The sequence below is a fragment of the Pipra filicauda genome, unplaced genomic scaffold (genome assembly GCF_003945595.2).
Source record: "Pipra filicauda isolate LSUMZ 115617 unplaced genomic scaffold, ASM394559v2 scaffold9_size5747161_pilon, whole genome shotgun sequence".
NCBI lineage: Eukaryota > Metazoa > Chordata > Aves > Passeriformes > Pipridae > Pipra > Pipra filicauda.
Window position 1 is genome coordinate 3,180,205 of NW_024105198.1, and position 23,320 is coordinate 3,203,524.

A 23,320-nucleotide genomic window follows, 5' to 3' on the forward strand; every position below is an offset into this window, starting at 1 on the left:
AGATCTGCTCTGGGTCTCCCCATAGGGTCTTTTATTCTGGGAGTGTTTTATTCAGACAGATGTGTGGGTGGTAGCCTGGGCTTTAGAGACACTGTGTTTGATAAGTCATGCTGAGGCTGGCATCACTCCAAAGCTTTAAGGAAAAAAGAATTGTAATTTCTGAAACCTGGCTGTCTGTCCATCCTTCCTCCAATTAGAAATACAGAAGTTCAGTCTGCCCTTTCCCTCGTTGCAGGTGCTGGCGTTTCTCCACAGCCTCTTCACTTACAACAATCTGACAGTGGAGCTGACACAGGATTTTCTCCCCTACAAGCAGCAGCTCCAGCTCAGCCTGCAGAATGTGAGTCCCTGCCTAGCTGCAGGACTTTTCCATTGACTTCTGTTCTCATTTGGATTTACATGCCTCTGATGGCAAGGCCTTTCCACCCGAGCAGCCTGGCCATGTTTCCACTGGGGGAGGTTGCAGATACAGTTATTTCCTTCTCAGCTCACTGTGTTTTCCCCTCTCCTGCACAGCAGAGTCCTCAGATCTGTGAGAGTGTTTTCTCTGTCTGGGAGGGACTGTTGCAGTCGCATCATTTAACCTGGTGCATAAACAAACCTGAGATTATCTTCCAGTGTAATGAGATCGTAATTGTACTCTGAAAAGGCCTCTAACCTTGATCCTAATCGTACTGGCCTACTACAGGCTTACTACATGCTTTGGTAAGCTCCTCTGCTGGCCAAGTGTGCTCATGGGGTAAAATATCTGGGTCCTGTTTCCTTTATCCTCAGTCTTTTCTTGCTGGCCCTCATTCCCATGGAACAACAGCCATAATGCTGAGCCAAGCTGGGTTTGCTGCTGGCTCATTAGTTGATCCAAGTGGTGTTCCATCAAAATGCCTGGATTTTGTACCCTGTGTTGACAGGACTCCCCTGCCAAGCAGTGTAGCAGGAGCCTTTGAGTAATCAACACCTTTGGGAGAACACACCTGTCACCTGAACAATGGTGCCAGGAGAATCTCAGGTGCTGCCTCTGCTCCACCCAGCCCAGAAATGTGCTGGGGTTCTTTTACTGAGGGAACGAGTGGCCTCCCAGCTGTGCCTCCTCAGCACCGTCTCCATGCACCTTGTGTCAAACCTTGTGTCAAACCTTGTGTCAAACCTTGTGTCAAACCTTGCCTCTTCAGTTATCTCTAAGAGCCCAATGCTTCTCATAGCCAGAGTTTCCATGAGGATTTGTGGAGTGGCTTCCAAATTTTGTATCTTGGGGACCAATTAATTTCTACCAGAGCACCTCAGATTTATCCAGGAATACTTTCAGCTCACTCTTTGCTCATATTCGAACGTGCTTCTATTTGTTTTCTCTTACCAGACGAGGAATCACTTTTCCAGCACACGGGAGGAGCTGGAAGACCTGAAGAAGAGGATGAAGGAAGCGCCTCTAACCTGCAAGCTCCCTGGGCAGCCGACCATTGAGGGCTACCTCTACACTCAGGAGAAATGTAATGGCTTTGGGATGCACCTGGATGTGTTAGGAATGTGCAGGCCTGGGCTGCCCTGACATAGCCCTGCTCTGGGATGCGCTCGGCTCCTGAGCCCAGGCCAGTCCTGCTGCACCACGAGTCACCACTGCCATGACACAGGGTGTCCAGGGTTACACCACTGCCAGGGCACGGAGTGTCCAGGGTTACACCACTGCCAGGGCACGGGGCAGCACATCCTGCCAGTGCCTGAGGTGTCACTGCCTGCACTGCCTGGGGAAGCACTGGCAGCTCCAGCTGGCAGCTCTGCCAGCGGTGGCACAGAGCTTTCTCTGGGCCACAGGAGCCATGTCAGCACGGGGCTGATTGCCCTGTGCTCCAATGAGATGGGATTTATGACTCTGGAGCTCTGGCACACTGTGCCTGGGCTGTGTTTTATCTGAACGAGTCTGGTGCCCAGCCTCAGCCTCTGCAGGCAGCTGAGCACAGCTGAGGTGGGAACTGTGCTGAGTTAAGCTGCTGAGAGCAAAACTTGTGATTCTGAGCAGAGTCAAATTAAACCAAATTCAGCCTTTTCCAAACCCTGGCTGCAGCTCTCCATGGCCATGCAGCAGGAATCTTCAGGGGATACGAATCTGTGCAGAGCTGTGGCCTCTGAGGCTACAGACAACTTTGTGAGCAGTTAATTTTTAATGATATATACAAATCTATCTATACATGTATTTTTATATCTATTCATCCTGCTTTTAGAAGAAAACACATGCAGTAATTTAGACCCTGTGGCATGTTCCTGCAGGCCAGTGGCTATTTGCTACCTCTGTTTATGTTTCCATATAAATTGAGTATAAAGAGTTGTACCTCCAGACAACTGCAACTTAAAAGCAAATTCAAGAAAAAATACCAGTTGAAGTATTTCCTATAAAGGGGTTCAGGTAAGACAACAGAGAAAAGTGACAATAAATCCAGTGTGATAGGGATAGGAACTTCAGGGTATTTTAAAGCTACTGTTTTCTTTAGTACTGAGTTTTCATCAACATGAAAAAGTAGTGGTGTGTGTGGAACAAGCATTCAGGACACGTAGGATCCTGCCAGTGGAGGTCTTGGCTAGGCTTGGCCAAACCAGCCTGGCTTGTGCCCAGAGATCCACAAATGCCCTTTCAGTCAGCAGCGTGTTGGGAGGGCACTGGAGGCAGTGCTTGCCCTGCACTCCTCTCATCCTGCTCCTCCTCCCCTCCTCTCCTCTTCTTCCTCCTGCTCCTCCTCTTCTCCTGCTTCTCCTACTCCTCCAGGCTCTTGCCCGTGGAGACGCTGGTGAGGGAGGTGTTCCCACAGGGCTGTCAGTGTCCATCCCCAGAGAAGGGAGGACGTGGGAAGCACCAGCCATGCCTTGCCAGCTGCATCCAGGTACAGTCCTGTCCCTGACTCCGGCCTCTCGTGTGTTCTGCAGGGGCGCTGGGCATCTCCTGGGTGAAGTATTACTGCCAGTATGAAAAAGAGGCAAAAACCTTACGGATGACACCCATAGACCAGAAGCCTGGAGCTAAACAAGTGAGTTGGATGTCTGCAAACATTGGCCCAGCCATGGGGTCTCCCCTTGCACTCGCCCGTGGTGTCCCTCCCCATGCCAGCCGTGCGGGTGCCACGTGCAGGAGCAGCAGCCGGCCCTGCCATGGGAGCAGTGTCTGGCCGCAGGCTGGGCCCAGGGCAGCGCCTGGGGATGGGCTCCTGGCCACGGGGCAGGGGGGGGCTCCATCCCCTCCCTGCCTTGTCCACACAGGGCAGTTTGGTGTTGCCTGAAAGAGCCACCTCTGTGAGGGGAGGTCTCACCCCTCTCTGTCCCTGGAGCTGAGGCCCGGCAGGGTTTGGCAGCGGGACATGGGTCCGTGTGGCGTGAGCGGTGCTGGACAGTGCTGACCCATGAGTTCAGTCTGGGGTGAAGCTTGTGCTTCTCTAGACCAGCTGATGTTGATCCTTCCCCATGCACATGGGCTGTGAGCTGCAGCCTGGGCTTCACGAGCCCTCTGGCAGCCACTGCAGTGCTTGAATGACTCAAGTTGCTACAGGAGTTACTGCTTCCAAACACAGCGTTTCCCTGCCTCCTCATGTGCTCACAGCACTGCTCTGTGGTTTGCCTTCTGCTCTCGCCACTGGTTCTGTGGGACTGGGACAGTGTTAGGAGAGGAGGGGAGGGCAGCAATGCAGCTTCAAACTGCACTAAGGCAGTAATTTGGGGAACTGCTGCTTTTCACAAAGTGCTCGAAGTCTGGGAGTTCCCCCAGTGCCTCCTCGTGACAGGGAAGGGGTGGGAGGATGGAGCACAGCCAGTGCCTCCAGCTGAATCCCCCACCCTCCTCTGCCATGGAGCGGGTCCCCAGGGCCTTTCCAGCCCGGTGTGTGCTCCAGTGCATGAGCTCATGGTCTGTTCTTGGCAGTGCTCTGCACACTGCAGCAGGAAAATAAAATAGATGTTTTGCAAGTCTTTGGCAGAGACCTGGGCAAAGAAATGTCCAAACTATTGTCTGGAGAGATTTGTTGTCACCTATGCCATAAGCATGTCTAAGAAGGCCAATTACTGCAGGTAAGGGCTTGGAAACGTGTAAATTAGTGCCTTTCCCAAATTCTGGCAGTCTGGGAATCTGCACCATCAGGTCATAGCTGGCCACACAACTTCACAATCACGTTATGAATTGACTGTGCTGCAGAGCACAGGGACATGAACACTCAGAGCCAGGACTGAGCTCCCAGTGTCACCTCTCCAGAGCACACCTGCTCTAGATGGAAATGTCCCTTTGCCACATGGTGTTTGTGTAAAGCCATCAATGACCATCAGTGTTGTGGGTAACAGGTACCGATGATCAGCCCCGATGAAAATTAGGACCCAGCTGTGTCAGATCAGAGGGGAGCGTGGTTCTGGCCTCAGGCACCAGGGACTGCCTCACCAGGTTTGCTGGAGCAGCGTTCCAGGGCTGCAGAGGCACAGTGCTGGTGTGTGGGGTAATGCTGTGAAGTCCAGAAAATTCTGTGACTGAGGAGAGGAAGCCTGGAGCACAGAGCCTCTGATCCCTGCCTGTGTTGGTGGAGGGAGGGCCCCCTCTGCTCCTGTTACTGCCATCAGACTCTCAGGACATCTGTGGGCAGTGCTGTGCTGGGCTGGAGCTGCAGGGGGCTGGGGAACCCGAAATCTTCTCCTGTGTTTCTGTCCTCTCACCTTGGCTTTCATGTTCTCTCCTAGGGCACCTTGGACCTGACCCTGAAATCCTGCGTTAGGAGAAAGACTGACTCCATAGACAAAAGGTTTTGTTTTGACATTGAAACCAATGAAAGGTGAGAGGCTTTGCATTCAGGCAGCCCCAAACCCCACGGGCCTGGAGAAAATCCCTCTTTGCTCTCTATTAAAAACAACTTTTCTTCCTTTCCCTGCCTGTCCCTGGGGGAATTCCACGCAGGTCCGGGACCATCACGCTGCAGGCGCTCTCGGAAGCCAACCGAAGGCTGTGGATGGAGGCGATGGACGGGAAGGAGCCAGTGAGTGTTCCCGGAGCTGTTCCCAGCTGGAATGTGCTGTCGAGCAGTGTCCTCTGCCGGCGGGTGCGGGGCACACTCGGGGACACGGCCCCTGCTCTGTGCCCCTCCTGCTTCTCCGCTGGTACCTGCCGGTGGATCATGGCCTTGGGCTCCGTGCTGGGCTCGGCACAGCTCCCTCTGGGGATTTTGGGTTTCCCCCTAAATCTCGGGACGTTCCCTGGCTGTGCCAGCCCGCTTGAGGACTAGCCTTTCCGACGCTGGGATACTCCCATTCCTGCTCCTCACTGCCTGCTGGAGCTGATGTTTTGTCTGTCCCTGCTCTGAGCAGCCTTTGGAAAGGGGGGGCTGCCCACCCTGCACCCGTGTTCTCCCACCTTTCTGTGCCTACTGGGGTTTCCTTCCTTCAGTCTGAGCGAAGCTCAGAGCCCTGCAGTTTGCCTACAGAACAGAGAATTTCCCTAGCTACAAGTGCCCCAAGGAAATGCAGGGAAGCATCAGAAACTCCTTTTTGTGCAGATAATGGGATCTTGCTTAATTGTAAAATGGCATTTCTATGGGACATTGTCTTTTTGGCCGTGATTGGCTCTGGGTGATTTATGGATGATTTATGGGTGACCTATGAGTGATTTATGGGTCATCTGTGGGTGGTTTATGGGTGATCTGTGGGTAATCTTTGGGTAACCTATGGGTGATTTATCAAGTGCTGCATTTTCTTTCAGAAATAAGTACCAAATCATGCTGATGATGTTTTTGTTTCTCCCTCTCCCATTCCCTCTCCCTTTTTCAGATCTACCACAGTCCCATCACGAAGCAGGAAGAAAGTGAGTCACTTCTGTTACTGTTATCTGGGCTCCCAGAGCTGTCCAGAGGCTGGGCAGGGTTTTCCTTGCACATACTCTCATTCTCAATTGCTGCCAAGTAGCTGTGTCCCTCCTCTGTGGTGGCAGTGTCGCTTCTGTCCTTGCATCACAGTGTCTGGCACTGAGCCCAGATAAGAATGGGTTGCAGACAGTAGAAGTTAGTGATGCAATGAGCAGTTTTTATTTAGCCAGGAGTAGTGGGATGTGGGGTTCAATTTGCACCTCCAAATGCCAGCGTAACAGAGGGGAAAAGATCAGTGAGAGACTCTGAGGATATGTCCCTTAGCAAAGATACTAATAGGGCAACAGAAGTGGCATTTAGTTCCCTGGAGGTCCCACCCACCACAGTGTCCCACGTCCCCCCTCTCGGCACCTTGGGAGCCCTGAACACTCCAGGGCCTCGTTAGCTGGGTGAAACCTGCATTCTGTCTCAGAGCTCACTTTATCAGCACTGTAATTAGCTGGCTCTAATGAGCACAGGGGCATGAGCACAGACCTGCTGTGCAGCCGTGTTCACAGGGCACACTGGGAGCAGTGTGACTCAGGGGTTCACTAAATAAACACTCTCTATTTTTAATAGATTAGAGCTGGTAAGTGTTCCAGTGGTATCACAGCCCTCGGAATCAAGCACCGAGGGGGTCTGTGCTGATTCCTGTGGTAAGACTAAGAAACATCTGAGCTTGGTGTTGCTATTGCTCAGAGCAGAAATAACCAATACTAACAACCTGCTGAAAATGCAGGGACCCCATGGGCTTCCCCAGCACAGCCTGTGCTGGACTGGGATTGATCCAGATATATCCTGTGGCTCTTTTTTCCAGCAAAATGTTGTTTTAAGTTAAAAAGAGACAGGCCCAGAGCTGAACTGTGGGTAGTTGGCTGGAACAAGCCCTGTTCTCTGCTTTCCTCAGCATATCAAGCTGTGTTCATTTTGGTTTTTAATTCTAGTGATGTAGAGAAGCAGAAAATACATGATTGCATGATGGGGAAGAGCTTCAACTGCAAATTTTGCTCTGGAAGTGATTAATGAAGTCCTTATCAGACACAATTCACATGTGGCAGGACCTGATTTACACTGCTATTATTAAAGACAGAGAGGGGATAGGGAGCAGTACTGCAACTCAAAATAAATTTGAGGGGAAATGGGAGAACATATGGAACTAATAACTGCTTGTCAGGATGTACAGAGTGCTGGTGTTTTCCTGGAGGGATGTACGGGATGCGGGTGTAGGTGTGAACATATCTGTGAGCTGGGGCACTGCAGCTTGGGGTGCTGAGAGGAGCTGGAGCTGGGGGTGTCCCAGGGGTCCCCAGGGGTGCTCAGGCAGCTAACATGGATTCCTTGTCCCAAACAGTGGAGCTGAATGAGGTCGGCTTCAAGTTTGTTCGGAAGTGCATCAACGCGGTGGAGACGAAAGGTGAGGAGCTCGCCCTACTGTCGGGAGGTGCTGCTGGCCTGGCCCTGCTTCCCGTGGCCTCAAGGCACCTCATAGTTCCTGTAGTACTGTGTTTGTTAGTCACTGACACAGGACCTTGGCTTTTAGCTGAAGAATGCTTGTTCTTCAGGAGCAGAAATCCTGTGTAGTCTGGAATGTCATCATACCAAATTCGGTTGGGATTGAACTTCCACCTTTATGCTGTTTTCACTCCTGGTTTTCTCAGTTCTGGCTCTGAGCACACCCACTGCTGGGCAGCAGGAGAGCAGCTCTGACAGCCCATGCTGGGGGCCAGGCAGAGCTGAGGAGGGTACAGGGTTGTTCAGCCCCAGTCTGTGCAGCAGCGGGACAGAAACAGGCTGAGGGGTGGCAGCTCATCCTCTGGGCTGTCCCATGTCTCCCAGCCTGCACCAGTGAACTCCACCAGAATGGGCTGGAGGAGTAGGGTGAATCCCTCAGAACTGCTGGATGCCCAGGCTGCTGCAGGGAATGGTGCCTGGCTTCATCTCCAGAACCTCTGGGACTGTGGCAGCCAAGGCCTGTGGAGTGGGGAGCAATGGGGTGACAAAGACCCTGCTCACAGAGCTGGGAAAGACAGTGGCTCTGCCTGTCCCAGCACTGGCCAGTGTTTTCAGAATCTACTTCAATGTGTTTGTCTTCTCTCTGGGTTTGAGCACATTCATGTTAAACCTGCACCCCCCAGAAATGGCACATTTGGGCTGGTATATCCCATGCACTGGCTGACCGGGCTGTGGGACAGAGCCCGGCAGCAGGGAGAGCAGTTCCACTAGATGGGGCTTTTGGGCTTCCAACCAGTGGGAGGACCTTGGCTGACACTCCTGGCTTTCTCCTCTTAGGAATCACCACAGAGGGCGTGTACCGGACTGTTGGCAGCAATATCCAGGTGCAGAAGTTGCTGAATGCCTTTTTTGGTAAGAATTAATTATTCCATGTAATTACCCTGTCCCGGTTTTGAATTGCTGGGGAGGGACAGAGAGTATCAAGTACCCCAGTAAAAATGTCCAGTGTGGGTCCCTACAACCCCTCTGAGTCACATGTTCCCCTCCTTTCCTGGGCCTTTTCCCCTTCTTTCCTATATCATGGTGAGCTGGACTGGGATAACACAGTGAGCTGGACTGGGGAGGCAGCCTCTGCAGGGAGGCCTCCATCGTGGTGTAAGGTTTTTCCCTGGAAGGATGGGGACACCTCACTGTGTGCGTTAGGGAGTCGGTGTACCTGTTAAGAAGTCGGTGGATGCACTCCTGCTGTGAGCCTGCCTGTGACTGGATCTGTGTCACAGAATGTGGCAGCTGGGGGCAGTCTCTATAGGAGACTCCCTGGGCAGGCTGTGGGGCTCAGCAGCACAGCTCTGTGCTGGGACAGGTGCTGCCAGGCTGGGAGCTGGCTGAGGCCATCGTGCCCCGACCCCTGGGAGCCCCTGGGGTGAGCCCTGGGCTCGGTGCCCGTGTGCCCAAGGCTGAACCATTCTCTGCAGCCCTGCCTGGGGGCTGGAGCACAGGGCAAGGTGTGTGATCCCCTCACTGCCTGTGTGCCTCGGGCTCGCCCCAGCTCAGGCACCTGATATTAATGCAGCATTCATAGCCTTTGGCTGTTGCTTCCTGTTGCTTCTACTCTGGATGATGTTTATTAAGACGCTGGTTTGTGCTGGCATCTGGCTGTGCCCAGTTCTCATGGAGCCATGACTGGCTACTGGCTCCACTAGCCTGTGACTCATTGCTGAGCCTCAAATTTTATTGCTGCTTGATTCTCACCCTCCCTGTGAGCAGCTCTGTGGTTTCTCCTTCAAACCACACCAGTGAGTGGCTTTTTGTTTTGTTTATCTGCATGGCCTGGGTAACCACTTGCTACCCACTGGGTATGAATGCATGATGGAAAGTCCAACACCGCAGAAATAACTGCTGCAGCAGGATTTCAACCCGAACTACTCTAAGGAGTTAGATTTTTGTTTGTTTGTTTGTTTCTACTCCTCTTTCTTTTTAAAAATAAATCCTGATGTTTGTTTTTTTAGTCTAGCTGCCCCCCATCCTGCAACCACATCCTTCACTTCATGGCACCAGAGACATGATGTGGTTGTTCAGTGAGGGTGGGTAGGAGCAAACTGTCCTTCCACACTGCTGGGCCCCCCCTGAGCTCCTTCTTCTCCCTGCAGTGAGAGGAAATGCTTCCAGAACAGCATTCAGGGGAGCAAAGGGGGGATTGGAGCTGGCACTCAGATTACTGTGGATGTCAGAAAGCTTGTCTTGGGCCTGTTGAAATCTGTTGTTTCTACCAGTCTTGGGAAAAAGCAAACTATGGAGAATACGTCCTCACTGACTTTTCAGCACTGCTTGAATTTGATCTTCTGCTTCCCCCCTTGTCCCTCATTAGCACTGCTCCCCAGCCTCTCCAAAGTCCTGACATTGGTACTTTTCCCAGCTTTTCCCTGTTCTGTTTTCCTCAGCCACGGGAATCAGAAGCTCTCTTTGTGTGCTGCTGTGGCTTCATATGTCTCGAGGGGAAACCCCACCAGAGCAGACTATTTATAAACAACCTCTAAATGAACCTTATTTTAAAGGCATTTTGTTTTTCCTCCAGATCCGAAATGCCCCGGGGACGTGGATCTCCAGAGTGGGGACTGGGACATCAAGACCATTACCAGTTCACTGAAGTTCTATCTCAGGTAGCACTGCAGGTCGCCCCTGCCCCAAGGGGGCAAAGGAGCCTGGGGCTGATTCAGGTGAAAAGTGGAGTAATTTGCCAGATGTTTACATCTGGCTATTGGAGAGGGCTGAGTCACAAAGGCTTGGGAAAGAAGAGGACTGGATTTTGATAAATGTGGGTGTTGCAGAACCCCCCATGCCATGGGGAGAGCTCTTTCAGGGATGCTGCCTGGGGAGGTGCCGCTGTGGTGGCACTGAGGGAGCAGGCGGGTTCCCGTCGGTCCAGGGTCGGTGATGAGCAGGTCATGCTGTCCTGCACGACTCAGTTTTCTTTCTGGTTGTTGCAGGAACCTGTCTGAACCCGTCATGACATACAAACTCCACAAAGAGCTGGTCCTGGCTGCCAGTAAGTGCCACAGCCGCCCCACTGATGGTCCCTGGCCCTGCCCTCCCCAGACAGGGTCCATCAAAATCTTTTGGCAGAGCTCTGCCAGCCCAACTCCATGGTGTCTGGCTGCTTCCCCTGTTCAAAGAACAGTGACCCTCTTTTTCAAGTACTTACCTGTGCAGGGGAGGTGGATTTTCCTTCTTTCCTTTGCTGCTGCAGTGCCCTTCCTTTGAACAGGGTTTCATGTTCTCAGAGGGTCTGGAGAGCCAGGGTATGTCACTCACCTGAGAGCAGTACAACAGTCCCACAAGAATTGCTGCCCTATAGTATTGATGTATTTATTTTAAAACCCACGAGGGGATGGGCTGTGCTGTTCCCACATAGATAGCACACAGATAGGTGCTCCCTTTAGGTCGTGAAATTTGTCCTGGGATGTTGAATCCAAAGTGTCTACCAGTACATGAAAGACATTTCTCTGCTCAGCTCTTGGGATTGAGCCACAGCCAGGAATAACAGAGGTCAGCCAGGAAGCACAGGTGTATTGCCAGGCCCTCACGTGTGCTGAGCTGGCCCGTCCTCAACTGTCCCCTCATCGTGGCCATTGCAGATAAGCTGTGACAGTTGTGAACTGGCTGCATCCTCAGAGCGTGTTGGGAGCCAGTGTTCTGTGAGGGAGACAGAGGGATGCAGAAAGCTGGTCATTGCTCTCAGCATGGGAGTGCTGGCATTCAGAAATACGTGGCATTAGAACGTCCCTCACTCCCCTGTGCACCTGGAAGTCAATGGGAGGGGAGGGGCCACCTCTTCTCCGTGTGGCTCCCTGGAGAATGAATAACACCCCTTTTTTCTTGGAAAGGGAAATGTTCCACCTCCTGCTGATGGTGCTAAATAAAGCCCAGGATTTATTAGTTTCAGAACTGGTTAAGTCTATGATGTCTGGGCAGGACCCCGATCCCTTCCCTGCAGCATTGAGCTTCCCAGCCACTAGATCCCAAACCATTCTTACACTGAGTATTTTATTGTTTCTGGATTATTTATGCTTCTAAGGGTGACCTCTTTGGGTCAGGGACTCAGTTTTTTCCCCTGCAGGATATTTTGGGTGTTGTTCAGTGTTAGAGCTCTCTGGGCTGATAAGACACCAGAGAGGGGCCATGTGCTCCCAGGTGTGTGGGGTGAGGGTGCCAAGGGAGGACCTGCCCATGCCCAGCCTCTTTCAGCCTGTGGCCCTGAGCTCCTTTTCAAGCTCCATTTCTTCCTCTCTCTACCTCATGTTGTTCCTCCCAGTGTTCACCCTGTTGCTGTGAAGTCTCACTTCTCTCTGCTCCCTCTTGCTCTCCCACTGCACAGAGAACAGCTTTGGTTTCCTTTGGCTTTATCTTTCCCTGGTGTATTTACTTCGAAAGTGGTGGGCACAAACTCTTCTCTGTCTTACTGCTTTCCAGAGTCCGAGAACCTGGATTACAGGCTGGGAGCTATTCATGCACTGGTGTATAAACTGCCTGACAAGAACAGGGAGATGTTAGAGCTCCTCATCCAGCACCTTGTCAAGTAAGCAGATGTTTTCCTCTAAAACCAAAGAAAGGGAATAATAGAATCAGCAGAACAAGCCATTTTTGGGGTTAGGTTTGCAAAATTGTATCCACCACAGCCCCCTTGGGAATTTCCACATGGGCTGCACAAATGAGGTGATTATCCTTGCTTCTCTCTGCATGAAGTGATGCTTCTCTTTCTGATTGCCCCTTCCACCCCTTTCTGACACACACAGAGCAGGAAATTATTTTAAAATTAAAATACCCTCTTGAGAGCAGGGCTGTAAATCTCACCCCTCACTCCAGGTAACAGGAATGTTAGGTCTGGGGTTCAGGAATGGCTGTGGGACCTGTGCCCATGGGCTGCATGTGGAGCTTTGGTTTTATCTGCAGCCCTGTGGGTCAATGTCCTGAGCCCTCAGAGCAGCAGGAAGACATGAGCATGTTGGTCAGGTTCTGGCACAGGCATGTGGCAGTGGGTACTTGGTGGCACTGAGCAGTGACCTGTGGCTCCCCCTGTGAGCCACTGAAAGAGCCTTTTACTGATGATCATGGCACCAGCACTGCACTGGCAATGGAGGTTTTCCTGCCTCCTTGTCACTCCAAACTCAAAGACTTGGTGGGCAGGGACAATGGTTTGGGCTCCAGAATTGCTTTAGAGAAGCTGTTTTCAAACCTGGACTGTTTCCATCAGCAGGGCTGACCTGGCACTGTCACCCTGGCACACAAAGGGGAGTGCCATGCCCCAGTGCCATGGTTCCTCAGGGGGGCTGCTTTGGGGGACCCTGCCTGCAAGCTGGTTTCAGCCTTTCAGGTACCTGTCTGTGTGGTTTTAGGAGCCTCTCTGTGTGTGAGGCTGAGCCAAGTGCCTGGCGTGCACCATGAGTACACCAAGTGCCCCGTGAGGCTGATGCAATGCTTGTGGTCACTGAGTTTATTCCTCAAAGTGTTTACTCTTAAATTCTATTCACTCTCCCCCTGGAGACAGAACCCTCTAAGGCCAGAGCTACAGGGCAAACCCAGAGTTCATCACGTGTCAGCATCAGTCTCTCCTCAGGTCCAGTTCTGGCTGAGGCGGTGCCCACCTGCATGGTTTGTATTGCAGCCAACATCTAGGGCTGCCCTGCAGGCTCCATCCTCCTCCAGAGCTGGGGCACTGCTGGGCAGGCAGAGCTCTGCCCTGTGGAACTGGGGTCTCTCAGAGAGCAGATGCTGTGCAGAGATTTATTGGAAACCACTGAAGTGTGCTCCCTACCTTCAGTCCTCTTCCTTCAGAGAGAAGGAAAATTAAAGCCAGAAGTTAGTTCTGGATAAATAGGATGTAGGATTTAAATGATTCCTTTGTTGAGTCCTTTTGTGTATGTGTTGTGCAGATGACTTTTGATTTCAGAGTTAAAGTGGAGCTGAGAGTGGGAAGGGATCAAATGAAAAAGCTGTCAGCACATTGCTCTCCCAGCAGCCGTCGGAGCTAGAACCGTGTTTGTCTCTGCCGGGAAACAGGTTCTCTTGAGACACAATGAAGAAAATTGAAGGACTGATGCTTACTGTATCCTGGGTTTTTATGGCTTGTAGTGAGATCTGTTTGGAAAAATCCAACCCAAACCCTATTCCTCCTTCCCCTGCTCTCTGCAGTGTGTGTGAGCACAGCCGGGAGAACCTGATGTCGCCGTCCAACATGGGCGTGATCTTCGGGCCCACTCTCATGCGGGCGCAGGAGGACACTGTGGCAGCGATGATGAACATCAAGTTCCAAAACATCGTGGTCGAGATCCTGATCGAGCACTTTGGGAAGGTACAGGCAGCCCCCCAGCCCGGAGCTGCTCCGGCTGCTCCTGCACACTGTTGCTGCGGCAACGCGGCAGCTCTCTGGGTCCTTTGGGAGACTCCTTGGGCTGGGTCTGTGTAACACACTGCTCTGAAAGGCTTCAGGAGGAAACAAAGCATTGCAGGTGTGTTCCTCACTGTGACCTTTAGCTGCTTCCAGAGCAACACCGAGTCTGGGCATTTTTGCTGTTTGCTGTGAGGAGGCTGGGGCAGCCCCCAGCAATAGGGCAGCACAGGGGCAGGGAGAGGAAAGGAATAGGTGGCTGAAGCTAGATCAGCAAGGTTCTTGCAACGGGAGATGTGGAGCCAGAGCAACCAGGTGGGGACCAGATGTGGGGGTGGGACCAGATGTGGGGGTGGAAGTCGGCTGTAGTGCCAAGGATTGAAACCAGAGAAACAGGATGAAAGAGCTCAGAGACACTTCTGAGTATCCACACCAGAAGCTCAGGGAAACACAAGGCTGTTCCTTTGTAGGTCTCTGTGAAGGCTTTTAATAAGTTCCCACAGAAAAACAGGGACTGGTTTGTGTCTGGGGTCTCACCCAGCTCACTCCAGAGCTGAGGCTCTGTCCTCCCTCCATACAGCCCATGGCTCAGGCTGAGTCACCACACCATTGCCCTGCCACCTCCAAGAGCTGGGATGGCACCTTTAATTAAACCACATGTCCCTTTGCTTGCTTTTAATTTCTCTAGCAATAAGGTTAAGTTAGTCACATTTACTAGATTGAGCTTGTAAGTTCAGTGTTTTAGAGTTGAGTGTCTTCAGCTCACACAGGAGCAAACAGATGAGTCTGGAGGAAGAGGGGATGTGGGTTATGTGGTGCAATGTGAAGGCTCCGAGGACAAAGTAACTATGAAGTCTTTGTGGATAATATTACTATTTTCACAGCTCATGTTTCAGTACCATGAGTTAAGTTGAATAACTTAAATAGGTTGATTGTTCTGGAAACATCTTCTTCCCTATACAACCCTTTGTAAGGTGAGAGTATGTCAATATCTTTGTACCTTCAGGTTGTTTAACTTGGATTTTCATTTAGAAGCAAAGCAGAGGCTGCACTCACATCTTAAACAGAGTTGTTTGTGGTGGGTTTAGCTTGGGTCTCAGGTGTTGAAAAGCACCTTGTAAAAACAGCATTCTGTGATACCTCTATAAGCATCCATGGGGAATGTAACACTTCTTTAAAAATCAGGATTGGATTCTGGTCAGGATATAGGAAGGAGGTTGATATTTCAAAAAAATTGCCCTCCTGCAGGCAATACTTTACTGTTTTAATAATACATGAGCTGCTGCTTTTAACTCCCTCTGATTCCAGGCAGGGAGAGCACTCCAGACTTTGTGTTCCAGAGTGGGGAACATGTCCTGCCCCTGCCCAGGCAGAACCCTGTGGGCACTGAGCCAGCACACGCCCTGTGCCACCAAACCCTGAGTGGTTTTGTTTTTTTTCCCAGAGAGGGTGTGGAGTCTCCCTCACCGGTGATGTTCCAGAACCATCTGGACACAATCCTGTGCCGTTTGCTCCAAAGACCCTGCCTGAGCAGGACGATGGACTGGATGGCCCACTGTGCTCCCTTCCAGCCTGAACCATTCTGTGGTTCCTGCTGCTCCTCTCCTTGCAGGGGGGGCAGGCTGTCAACAGCCAGGCCCGGGTCCAGCACACGGATCATCCCAGGCCAGCCCAGGCTGGGCACAGACACCCCAGCAGCCTGGGGTGTGGGCAGCCTGGCTGCTGCTGCTGCTCACCAGGTCCAAGGAGGTTGAACTATGGATGTGCTTTCCTCTCCCATCCCTCATCTTGATCTCCCAGTCCTGCTCTTTGGCTGACAGAAGAAGGAATACACTTTTGGTTTGAATTACCAAAATGGGGCACTTAATCAAAGCAAAATGTTACATTTCTTCATGTTCAGATTTTTCTGGGTGACTCAATGAAGTTGTTTTTCTACATCAAAGTGTGGCCTGAGGGTGTGGTGGCCCAGCACTCTCATCCTCTGGGCTGGAGCCTGGAGGGGACCAGCTTCACATCTCCCAGGACAGGCAGTGAAGCCTCCAGGCAGCTCAGGCCACCCCTCCACAGTAACTCAGGCTTTCAATCCTAATATAACTTCAATTAACATCCCTGGGAATAACCTTGGAGCAGCTCCTTTGACCTTAACACTATGTTTCAGCTATTAAAATGAAATTTTTTTTCAGCTCTTAAAAAAAGCCCTGACATAAATAAGAACCTCTCAATTAAACTCACCAAATAGGTGCCATATGATCACTGGAAAAGGAGATAAAAGTCAGCAGTATTGTTTTTATGCCTCTAATTCTTCCCAGGTAATTTCCTGGTACCACACACTTCATTGTAAGCCGAGAGCTGGAGGGTTGTAGCGGTGGATCTGAAACAATGACGGGTCGGTTTGGGTGTTTGGAGATCGTATCACCTCACCAGTGGGAATTTTGATGTTCCTCAGGAGCTGTCAGCAACAAAGCTTCAAAGCCTCCCTTGTCTGCTCCAGGAGAATTTGATTCTAGAGATTGTCTGTGTTTGTGATCTCGCTGCTGAGCCGTGGGGATGGCATGGGGGGGGGGGAATGTGTTGTTGGGGGGAGAGTGTTGGTGGTGTGGAGGTTATTGGTGGTGGGGAGGGTGTTGGTGATGGGGACGGTGCTGGTGGTGTCCACCATCCCCCCCGTGCTGGGTGGGGGCACCTGTGGGAGGTGAGGCAGCAGCCCCTTCGTGTTGGGTCACCTGGACGTGTCTCCCTTTACAGATCTACTCCGGCCCCCCAGAGGACACCACAGCCCCTCCAGTGCCCCCACCCAGGGTGGCTGCTCGGCGCCACAAGCCCATCACCATCTCCAAACGTCCCCTGAGGGAAAGACCTGTCTTCTTTGGTGCTTCTGTGGAGGAGAGTGGAGGTCAGTCCAGCTGTTCTCTGATGCCTTACTTGCCTTTCACCCCTCCTGCTTCCTGTAACACCTTTCCAGAAGCAATGGAGGAAACAGCAGCAGGGTTGCACTTCCTTAGCCCTGGGCATGGCAGGCAGTGAGGGCTGTTCAGGGAGAAAGGAAAGCAAAAAAAAAATACACACGCGTGGGTTGCATCATGTCACAAGTCAGATTCCCTGGGATTTGGGTTTTTCTGCTTCCTGCTGTGTTCTCCATTAGCTAAACTAAGGCTGGTTCTTGCACAGGAGAGGCCCAGAGGAGAGGTTTTGTGGCTTCGGAGGCAAAGGTGCAAAGGGAACTGCACAGGGAGTTGGTGGGATGGGAACCAGGGAGGTCTGCAGGGCTGGCTCAGCCACTGGTGGTTCCAGAGCAAGAACTCCAAAGTACTTTTTCAGGACCCAGTGATAGTATTTTCTAGACCAAGTTCAACTCTGCTGTTAAATCCAGCTGACTGTAAGGAAATGCTGAAGCCTTTATCGCAATGTCGAAGGGTACATCTGCTTAAGATCATGTTTCTGCACCCAATTTGCTCTAATTGTCACTGCAAGCTGTGCCCTGATGCCATTGTTACCAAAGAGATGGCAAATTTCTTTCTCCATTACAGTTGTCAGAGCTTTTAGGCAGATGATGTTTTAGGCATAAAGTGTACACAAAATGCACTTTATGACACTGGCAAAACACGACTGATTCACGTTGCTCCTTAAAACCCCCAGCCTGCTCATGCAGTTGGGGCTGGCCTTCCATTCCAGTGCTTCCCCGAGCTGGGAGTGGAAGCACCAGCAGGGAGCAGACTGCAGGGAGCACAGGGAGCAGGCTGCAGGGAGCACAGGGAGCAGGCTGCAGGGAGCAGGCTGCAGGGAGCACAGGGAGCAGGCTGCAGGGAGCACAGGGAACAGGCTGCAGGGAGCAGGCTGCAGGGAGCAGGCAGGTTCACAGCACAGCTCCTGCTCCTGGCTCTGTGGCACAGCCGGAGGGGTGAGGTGAAGGGTTTTTGGTGGGACATGGAGCATGGCACACAACTAACCCCACAGCTCTCTGTCCCCTTGACTCTGCAGCAGAGCGGCTCAGCCTGACCCCCAATGGTGGTGGCATGGAGGCCCCCAGACCCCTCCAGCGCAGCCGCCCGCCCGCGCCCCGGCCCGGGGGGGACGAACCAGGGCGTCCCCCCGCCGAGGGCCGGCCCCAGCCCCGCACAGAGCCCGAGCCGGGCCGACCCGGGGCCAGGCTGCAGGATGGAGGGGTGAAGCCGGCCGGCAAGGCGGCCAACGGCGTGGTGGCCAGCCCGGCCCTGAGGAGCGGCACGCTGCAGGCCAGGAGACCGGCCCCCCGGCCGGGGGGCAGCAGGGATGGTGAGTATGCCCTGGGACCGTGCCCTGCAGTGCCCTACTCCCAGGGGAAGCCTGAGGTGCCAAAGCTAGCCCTCCCTGGGGCGGGTGGTGGGCTTCTCACCTTGAGTCCTCTTAAAATAGCTTGACAGGAGGGGAGGAGAGACCAGAACAGCCTGAGACGTGGGCACAGCCAAAGTCTGACACTCATTCCATGTTGACTTGACCCTAAAAGACTTTCAGGGTTTAAGTGAATAGTGAGGTTGGCTGGATCTTGGGGAAGAAAAGCAGCTGAGGAGAGGACAAGTAGTGCTACTGCATAAAAGCTGGGAGAAGCAGCGGCCACAGGGATCACCTGTTCATGCTGTTCCTCTCCCTTTTGCAAACAGCGCTGCACAGCATTTAGTTAAGAACACTTGTCGTTCCCAGGCAGTATCAGCTTCACAGTCAGCAGCTACATCGAGTTTGTCCTCACCAGCCCTGTTCCCAGTGCCAGGAAGGTTGTGCTGGGGCAGCAGCACAGGAGCTGCCTTTCCCTGGACTCTGTCTCTCCCTTCTGGCAATTGGCCACTGTCAGCAAGAGTTGGGGCAGACAGACAGAACTAAATCCACTGACCTGTTCGGTGTCCCCTCATAAACATCCCCCCTCTGGCAAAGCTGCCTGCTCAGTGTTTGTGATCTCCATCCTGCAGGTGAGTGTGACGGTGTCCCTAAGCCGCGTTCCCATGGTGATAAGCCGGTGATAATGCGTCCTCCCGTGAGACCTCCAGATCCACCCTGCAGGACGCCAGTCCCTCCAAAGCTGGAGCAGAGGCCGGATCTGATAGCAGGGACAGCAGAGGAGATGCCCTCATCTGTGTAAGCCAGCTGCCTGTGATAGGTGCAGTGCCAGCAGGGGCTCCTGGGGGCTCGGGAAGCTTAAGGGGGACAAGGTGAGCCTGGGCAACAGGAGTAGGAGTAGGTGTCACCTCCCAGAAATTTTGGAAGACAAGGAGGAGAAATACCCAGTTGGTTTCCAGTGCCAGTGTGCAGTGGCTGGAGCCCATGGGCATCCACTCAGCACTGCTGCGAGCACAGGTTCCAGTGTCACTTGGGAAGCTGAGCAGAGGGCATGGCATCCCTGCTTGGTCCCAGCAAACCTCTCAAATGAAACACTTCCTGGGGTAAGACAACATCCAGCTTGGATCTCAAGGAAACTGGATGGAGTTCCGCTTCCTCCTCAGATTTCTTTCAGATTTTAGAGAGTCAGAAACCCTGCTGGCTTCAGTGGGAATTAAACAAAAGAAAAAACAGTGCCGTGAGTGTCAGCTTCATGACCCAGGGCCAGGCCTTGGATCTCCTGAACTGCCTGGGAGAACTTCTCTTTCTGTGAGCATGGGCATGAGCACATAAACACTGAAGGAGGGGCCATGAAAGACATGGATGCAGGTTTATAACCCAGCACATGGGATTACAGGCAAGAGTATGGAAATAATGACTGGATGTGGCATTTAGTGTGGTGGTTTAGTTGGCGTGGTGATGTTTGGTCAAAGGTTGGACGAGATGATCTTGGAGGTCTTTTCCAACCCAGATAATTCCATGATTCCATGGTTCTGTAAGCACAGCCAAAGTGCTGGCAGGTGCTCTGAGGGCAGAGGGCACAGAGCAGGTGGCAGAAGGAGCCCAGCTATGCCTTGGCACAAGAGCTGTCATTTGAAGGGGATCTCTGCAGTTCTGCCAATGCTGTGGCTCTTTCCCCTTGCACAGAGCAGATCTAATTAGCAAATGATCAAATCACTGGCATGACCTTTCCTGTCCTCTTTGCAGGGTGGCCTCTAGGACCAAGTTCTTTGAGACGGCTTCCCGAAGAACAGGCAGGTAAGGCTGGCGTGGGGAAGGCGGCATGTGGATAGCAGCAGCCCTGCAGCACAAGGTGCTCCCTCTGAGGCAGAGCCAGCACAGCCACCCTGAGCCCCCGCCCCAGCCCCAGCCTGGCTTGGTCTTGCTTGTGGGCAGCAGGTGGGGCTCAGCTAAAATGCTGAAACAAGTACACAAAGAATAAAATGTGAATCCAGATACAGGCTTGATAAATTAAATCTGCCAAGTGCCACACATCCCTGTGGATCCTGTTTGCCATGTGTGTGGGTCTGTGTGGCACGGTGCCCATTGTACTGGGGCTTTGTGGGGAGACAGGTCATGGGCGAGCTGAGCAGGGCTGGTTAGGGCGTGTGGCTGGTCCCACACCGGGGCTGTGCGGGCAGGGGCGTAGAGGGTGATGGGTGGACAGTGTGGGCACCAAAGCCCTCGGCTCTCAGTGCCAGCAGATGCCACTTGTGGTAACATCTGCCCAAATAAGCTCCAGCTTCCCACTCTGAAGGGTCACTGGCCTCTGCCCAAGGGCAAGCACGTTTGCGAGTGAGTCTGAGAACTGCTGCTGCTAGTGCTGCTGGGGAGATCATTTGTTCTACTGCAAAACACAGCCCTCCCTGCCCGCTACACAGCCTGAGCAGCTCGTGGGGCTGAGTCGGAGCCTGCTCCTTGCATTCATTTTTTAATTTATTATTTTATTTCCTTTTATCCAGTTCTTCATCACCACAAGGCAGGATCCCAGGTGATGAGAGCTGAGGCTAAAGGTATGTGCTTATGACAACAAATGAAATAATAAACCAAAAGCAGACATGTAACACAAATTCAGCATTCATGGGGTGGTGGGAGTCTAGTGGTTGTGCCATCGCTGATGCATTTGTGTTGCTGCAGAGCAAAGAGCTTGTTTTCTTTTTCCAGGCTTTGTAAGCACCTCGGCCCAGCTGGACCCAGGAGACTTTCTGTGCTTGTGACCCAGGAGTCACAGCTGAGCCTTGCCAGCCCCAGTGCCCTGGAGAGCAGCCTTCTTACTGGACGATGATTTCCGAGCCACAAGTGGCTCAAGAAATTAGAAGAGGGAGACCACGATGGAGAGCAGGCCCTGCCCACACGTCTGTGTTGAACTGTTTTCAGCCCTCCCACCTCTCCTCCCCGCAGGCTGTGGCAGTGCCTGTGTGTGCCCGCACACGTGGCGGCGTGGGCAGGGCTGGGGGACACCAACCGGCTGTGGAAGGGACAGCAGAGCCTCCACTGACCTGCTCACTTTTGGGAAATGCCTTGACAAGGGTGACCTCGGACAGTGCAGGGGTTGAGGCCCCATGCTTGGGTGCAAGGGCAGAGCAGTGGCAGCTGGGGTTGGCCCCCCTTGCCCTGAGAAGTCCCTTCCTCTGTGCTCGTGTCCCTCGCTTGGTGAGCTGTGCTGCAGTTGCAGTGTGTGGGGCAGCCGTGCCTGGGAACGCTGCCCGTGTTGAGCAGGCTGGGCAGGGATGGGGGAAGCACTGTGCTCAGCTCTGTGGGACATCTCCTCATCTCCCAGGCATCAGCACATCCCTGTCCTGGAAGACTGTGCCAGCGGGCATGGCTGGGCCGGGGCCTTGGCCTGAGCGGGGCTGCAGCCCTGCCCGGGGTCGGCTCTCAGGCAGCACCGTCACGTCAGCAGCTCCAAGGGTGCAGCTGGGGGAAGGGGGCAGCAGGTGCTGCTCCTCCTCCTCCTGTGTGAGCCACACTCCAACCAGATCAGCTTCCCACAGGCACACCAAGAAGTCTGTTCTGGGGTGATTCTGGTGGGCCAGCACAGAGGTGCTGAGGGTCTGAAACTCACTGAATGTGGGTCAAACCCACCATTTTTCTAAGAGCTGCCCAGTTTCTTGTTTTCTTGTTTATTGATTTCCAGTCTGAGATGCCCAGTCTGTCCCTCAGCAGTGGTCCTGTGGGCAATGCCTGTTGACCCAGGAGCTGTCCCTGGCCAGGACCACCCCGCGCACCCCCGTAGCAGTAGAGGCTTGTCTGCAGCTCTAGCTCCGGGGCCATACACAGCAGCCTGTGGCTCCCCTGCTTCCTCTGCCAGCCCAAAGGCAATTTCCCCATTTTGAATGATTTTCCTTAGGTGCTGGGAGCATTCCAAAAGAGTGGCCAAACATTCCACCAGCTGCTTCCCGGGTGCTCCATCCCTCGTGCGCGCTGTGTCCTGCCCGGCGCAGGTTTTCCGATGGGATGCTGCCGCCGTCCTTCCCGTCTCCCGGGGCTTTGCCTCGTGTGTGATCTTGTGTCTGTTATTGCTGGATGTCACACACTGGTGCTCACACGTCGTGTCCATGGTGCTCCTGCTCCCTCAGCTTCAGCAGTGCCCCAGTTGCTCCCTTCTTTGGATCTGGTACATGAAAGAGGCTTTAAAACCAAACCAGCCTTGTGCTGTGGTGGCTGAGACTGTGCCACAGGCACTAGTGGCACCTTGGGGTGTGCTGGGCCCCTCCTGCTGCAGCCCCTTGCCAGCAGCTCCAGGACGGGTGTCTTGGAGCAAGTAGGATGAAGGTGAAGTCAGAGGGAGCTGCTCTGACCAGCCCAGTGGCAACCTCGTCCCCTCCTGGGGTGACTGTCCCAGGGCTGTCAGGCTGGTGGCTCCCACACACAAGGCCAGCATTTCCCAGCTTCCTTCCCTGCTCAGGGCTGTGCTTTAGGGACCCCTCAAGCCTGTCAGTTTGGGAAGCTCCCAGGGTTCTGCTATGGGTGGCTCTGGAGGGGACACCCCCAGCACCCATCCTGCAGGAGCAGTGGCTGTCACATCCCCCTCCTTCTCACACCCACTGCCTGGCACAGACCCCCGAGACAGAGCCGGGCTCCACGGGCAGGGGGTCCGAGAGCAGTTGAGTTTCAGTCTCACAGTGTGAACAGTGGGGAGGAAGCAGCTTCTTGCAGACATATTTCATGGTGTCCTTTTAAAGCCCTTTGTCAGTTGTGTGTCTGTGCTGGCTTTTCTGCCTCTGTGGTCGCAGCTGAACATGGGACCAGCAGTGGAGTGGTGGGGGGCTGGGGGTGAGGGGGGCTGTGGGGCCCAATCCCTGCTGCCGTAGGGGCACAGTCCCTGCTGCTCTGGGCACAGTTCCTGCTGCCAGTGGCACAGGAGCAACAGCTGGGAACTCGGGATTGCCCCATGTGGGTGGCAGCCCCCCGGCATCAGCCTGGGAGCTGTTTTTGTGTGTACAAGCGTAGGTTGCTACAAGTGTTTATAAATTTCCATGAAGTCAAACAGAACCGTCCCAGTGTGTTTTGTTCCTCTTTTTCCAGTGCCTGAGTGCTGTCCCTGCTGCTGCTCTTTCTGCGGGCAGGTCCCCAGTGGGGTCCTGGCCCTGCACCCCAGGGAGGCTGCCCAGGGCTGTGTCCATGGGACTGGGAGTGCCCTGGGCTCTGCACGGCCCCACTCTGCGTTTGCAGTCCCCAGCCCCGGGTTTCTGCATTTTCTGACAGGAGAAGCTGTCCTGCAGAGGCTGAATATTCCTGTGCTGCCACAATGCCAGGACAGTGTCCTGTGCTGTGAGTCACTGAG

The 23,320-nt window shown here is 53.4% G+C and overlaps 1 protein-coding gene across 1 annotated transcript in view; it reads left to right on the forward strand.

Moving 5' to 3' along the window:
- OPHN1 (oligophrenin 1) overlaps positions 1-23,023 on the forward strand; it is a 51,776-nt gene extending 28,753 nt beyond the window's left edge. The window contains exons 7-24 of the mRNA XM_027730947.2: positions 236-340; positions 1,355-1,484; positions 2,911-3,011; positions 4,696-4,787; positions 4,910-4,988; positions 5,776-5,809; positions 7,201-7,263; positions 8,139-8,213; positions 9,877-9,961; positions 10,289-10,347; positions 11,772-11,877; positions 13,491-13,650; positions 16,432-16,579; positions 17,665-17,958; positions 18,627-18,792; positions 19,741-19,791; positions 20,496-20,546; positions 20,698-23,023. Of these exons, the coding sequence (XP_027586748.2) occupies positions 236-340; positions 1,355-1,484; positions 2,911-3,011; positions 4,696-4,787; positions 4,910-4,988; positions 5,776-5,809; positions 7,201-7,263; positions 8,139-8,213; positions 9,877-9,961; positions 10,289-10,347; positions 11,772-11,877; positions 13,491-13,650; positions 16,432-16,579; positions 17,665-17,958; positions 18,627-18,792; positions 19,741-19,791; positions 20,496-20,538 (1,791 nt within the window). The 3' untranslated portion in view covers positions 20,539-20,546; positions 20,698-23,023. The remainder of the gene's footprint in view (positions 1-235; positions 341-1,354; positions 1,485-2,910; positions 3,012-4,695; positions 4,788-4,909; positions 4,989-5,775; positions 5,810-7,200; positions 7,264-8,138; positions 8,214-9,876; positions 9,962-10,288; positions 10,348-11,771; positions 11,878-13,490; positions 13,651-16,431; positions 16,580-17,664; positions 17,959-18,626; positions 18,793-19,740; positions 19,792-20,495; positions 20,547-20,697) is intronic.
- The last annotated feature ends 297 nt before the right edge of the window (positions 23,024-23,320 follow it).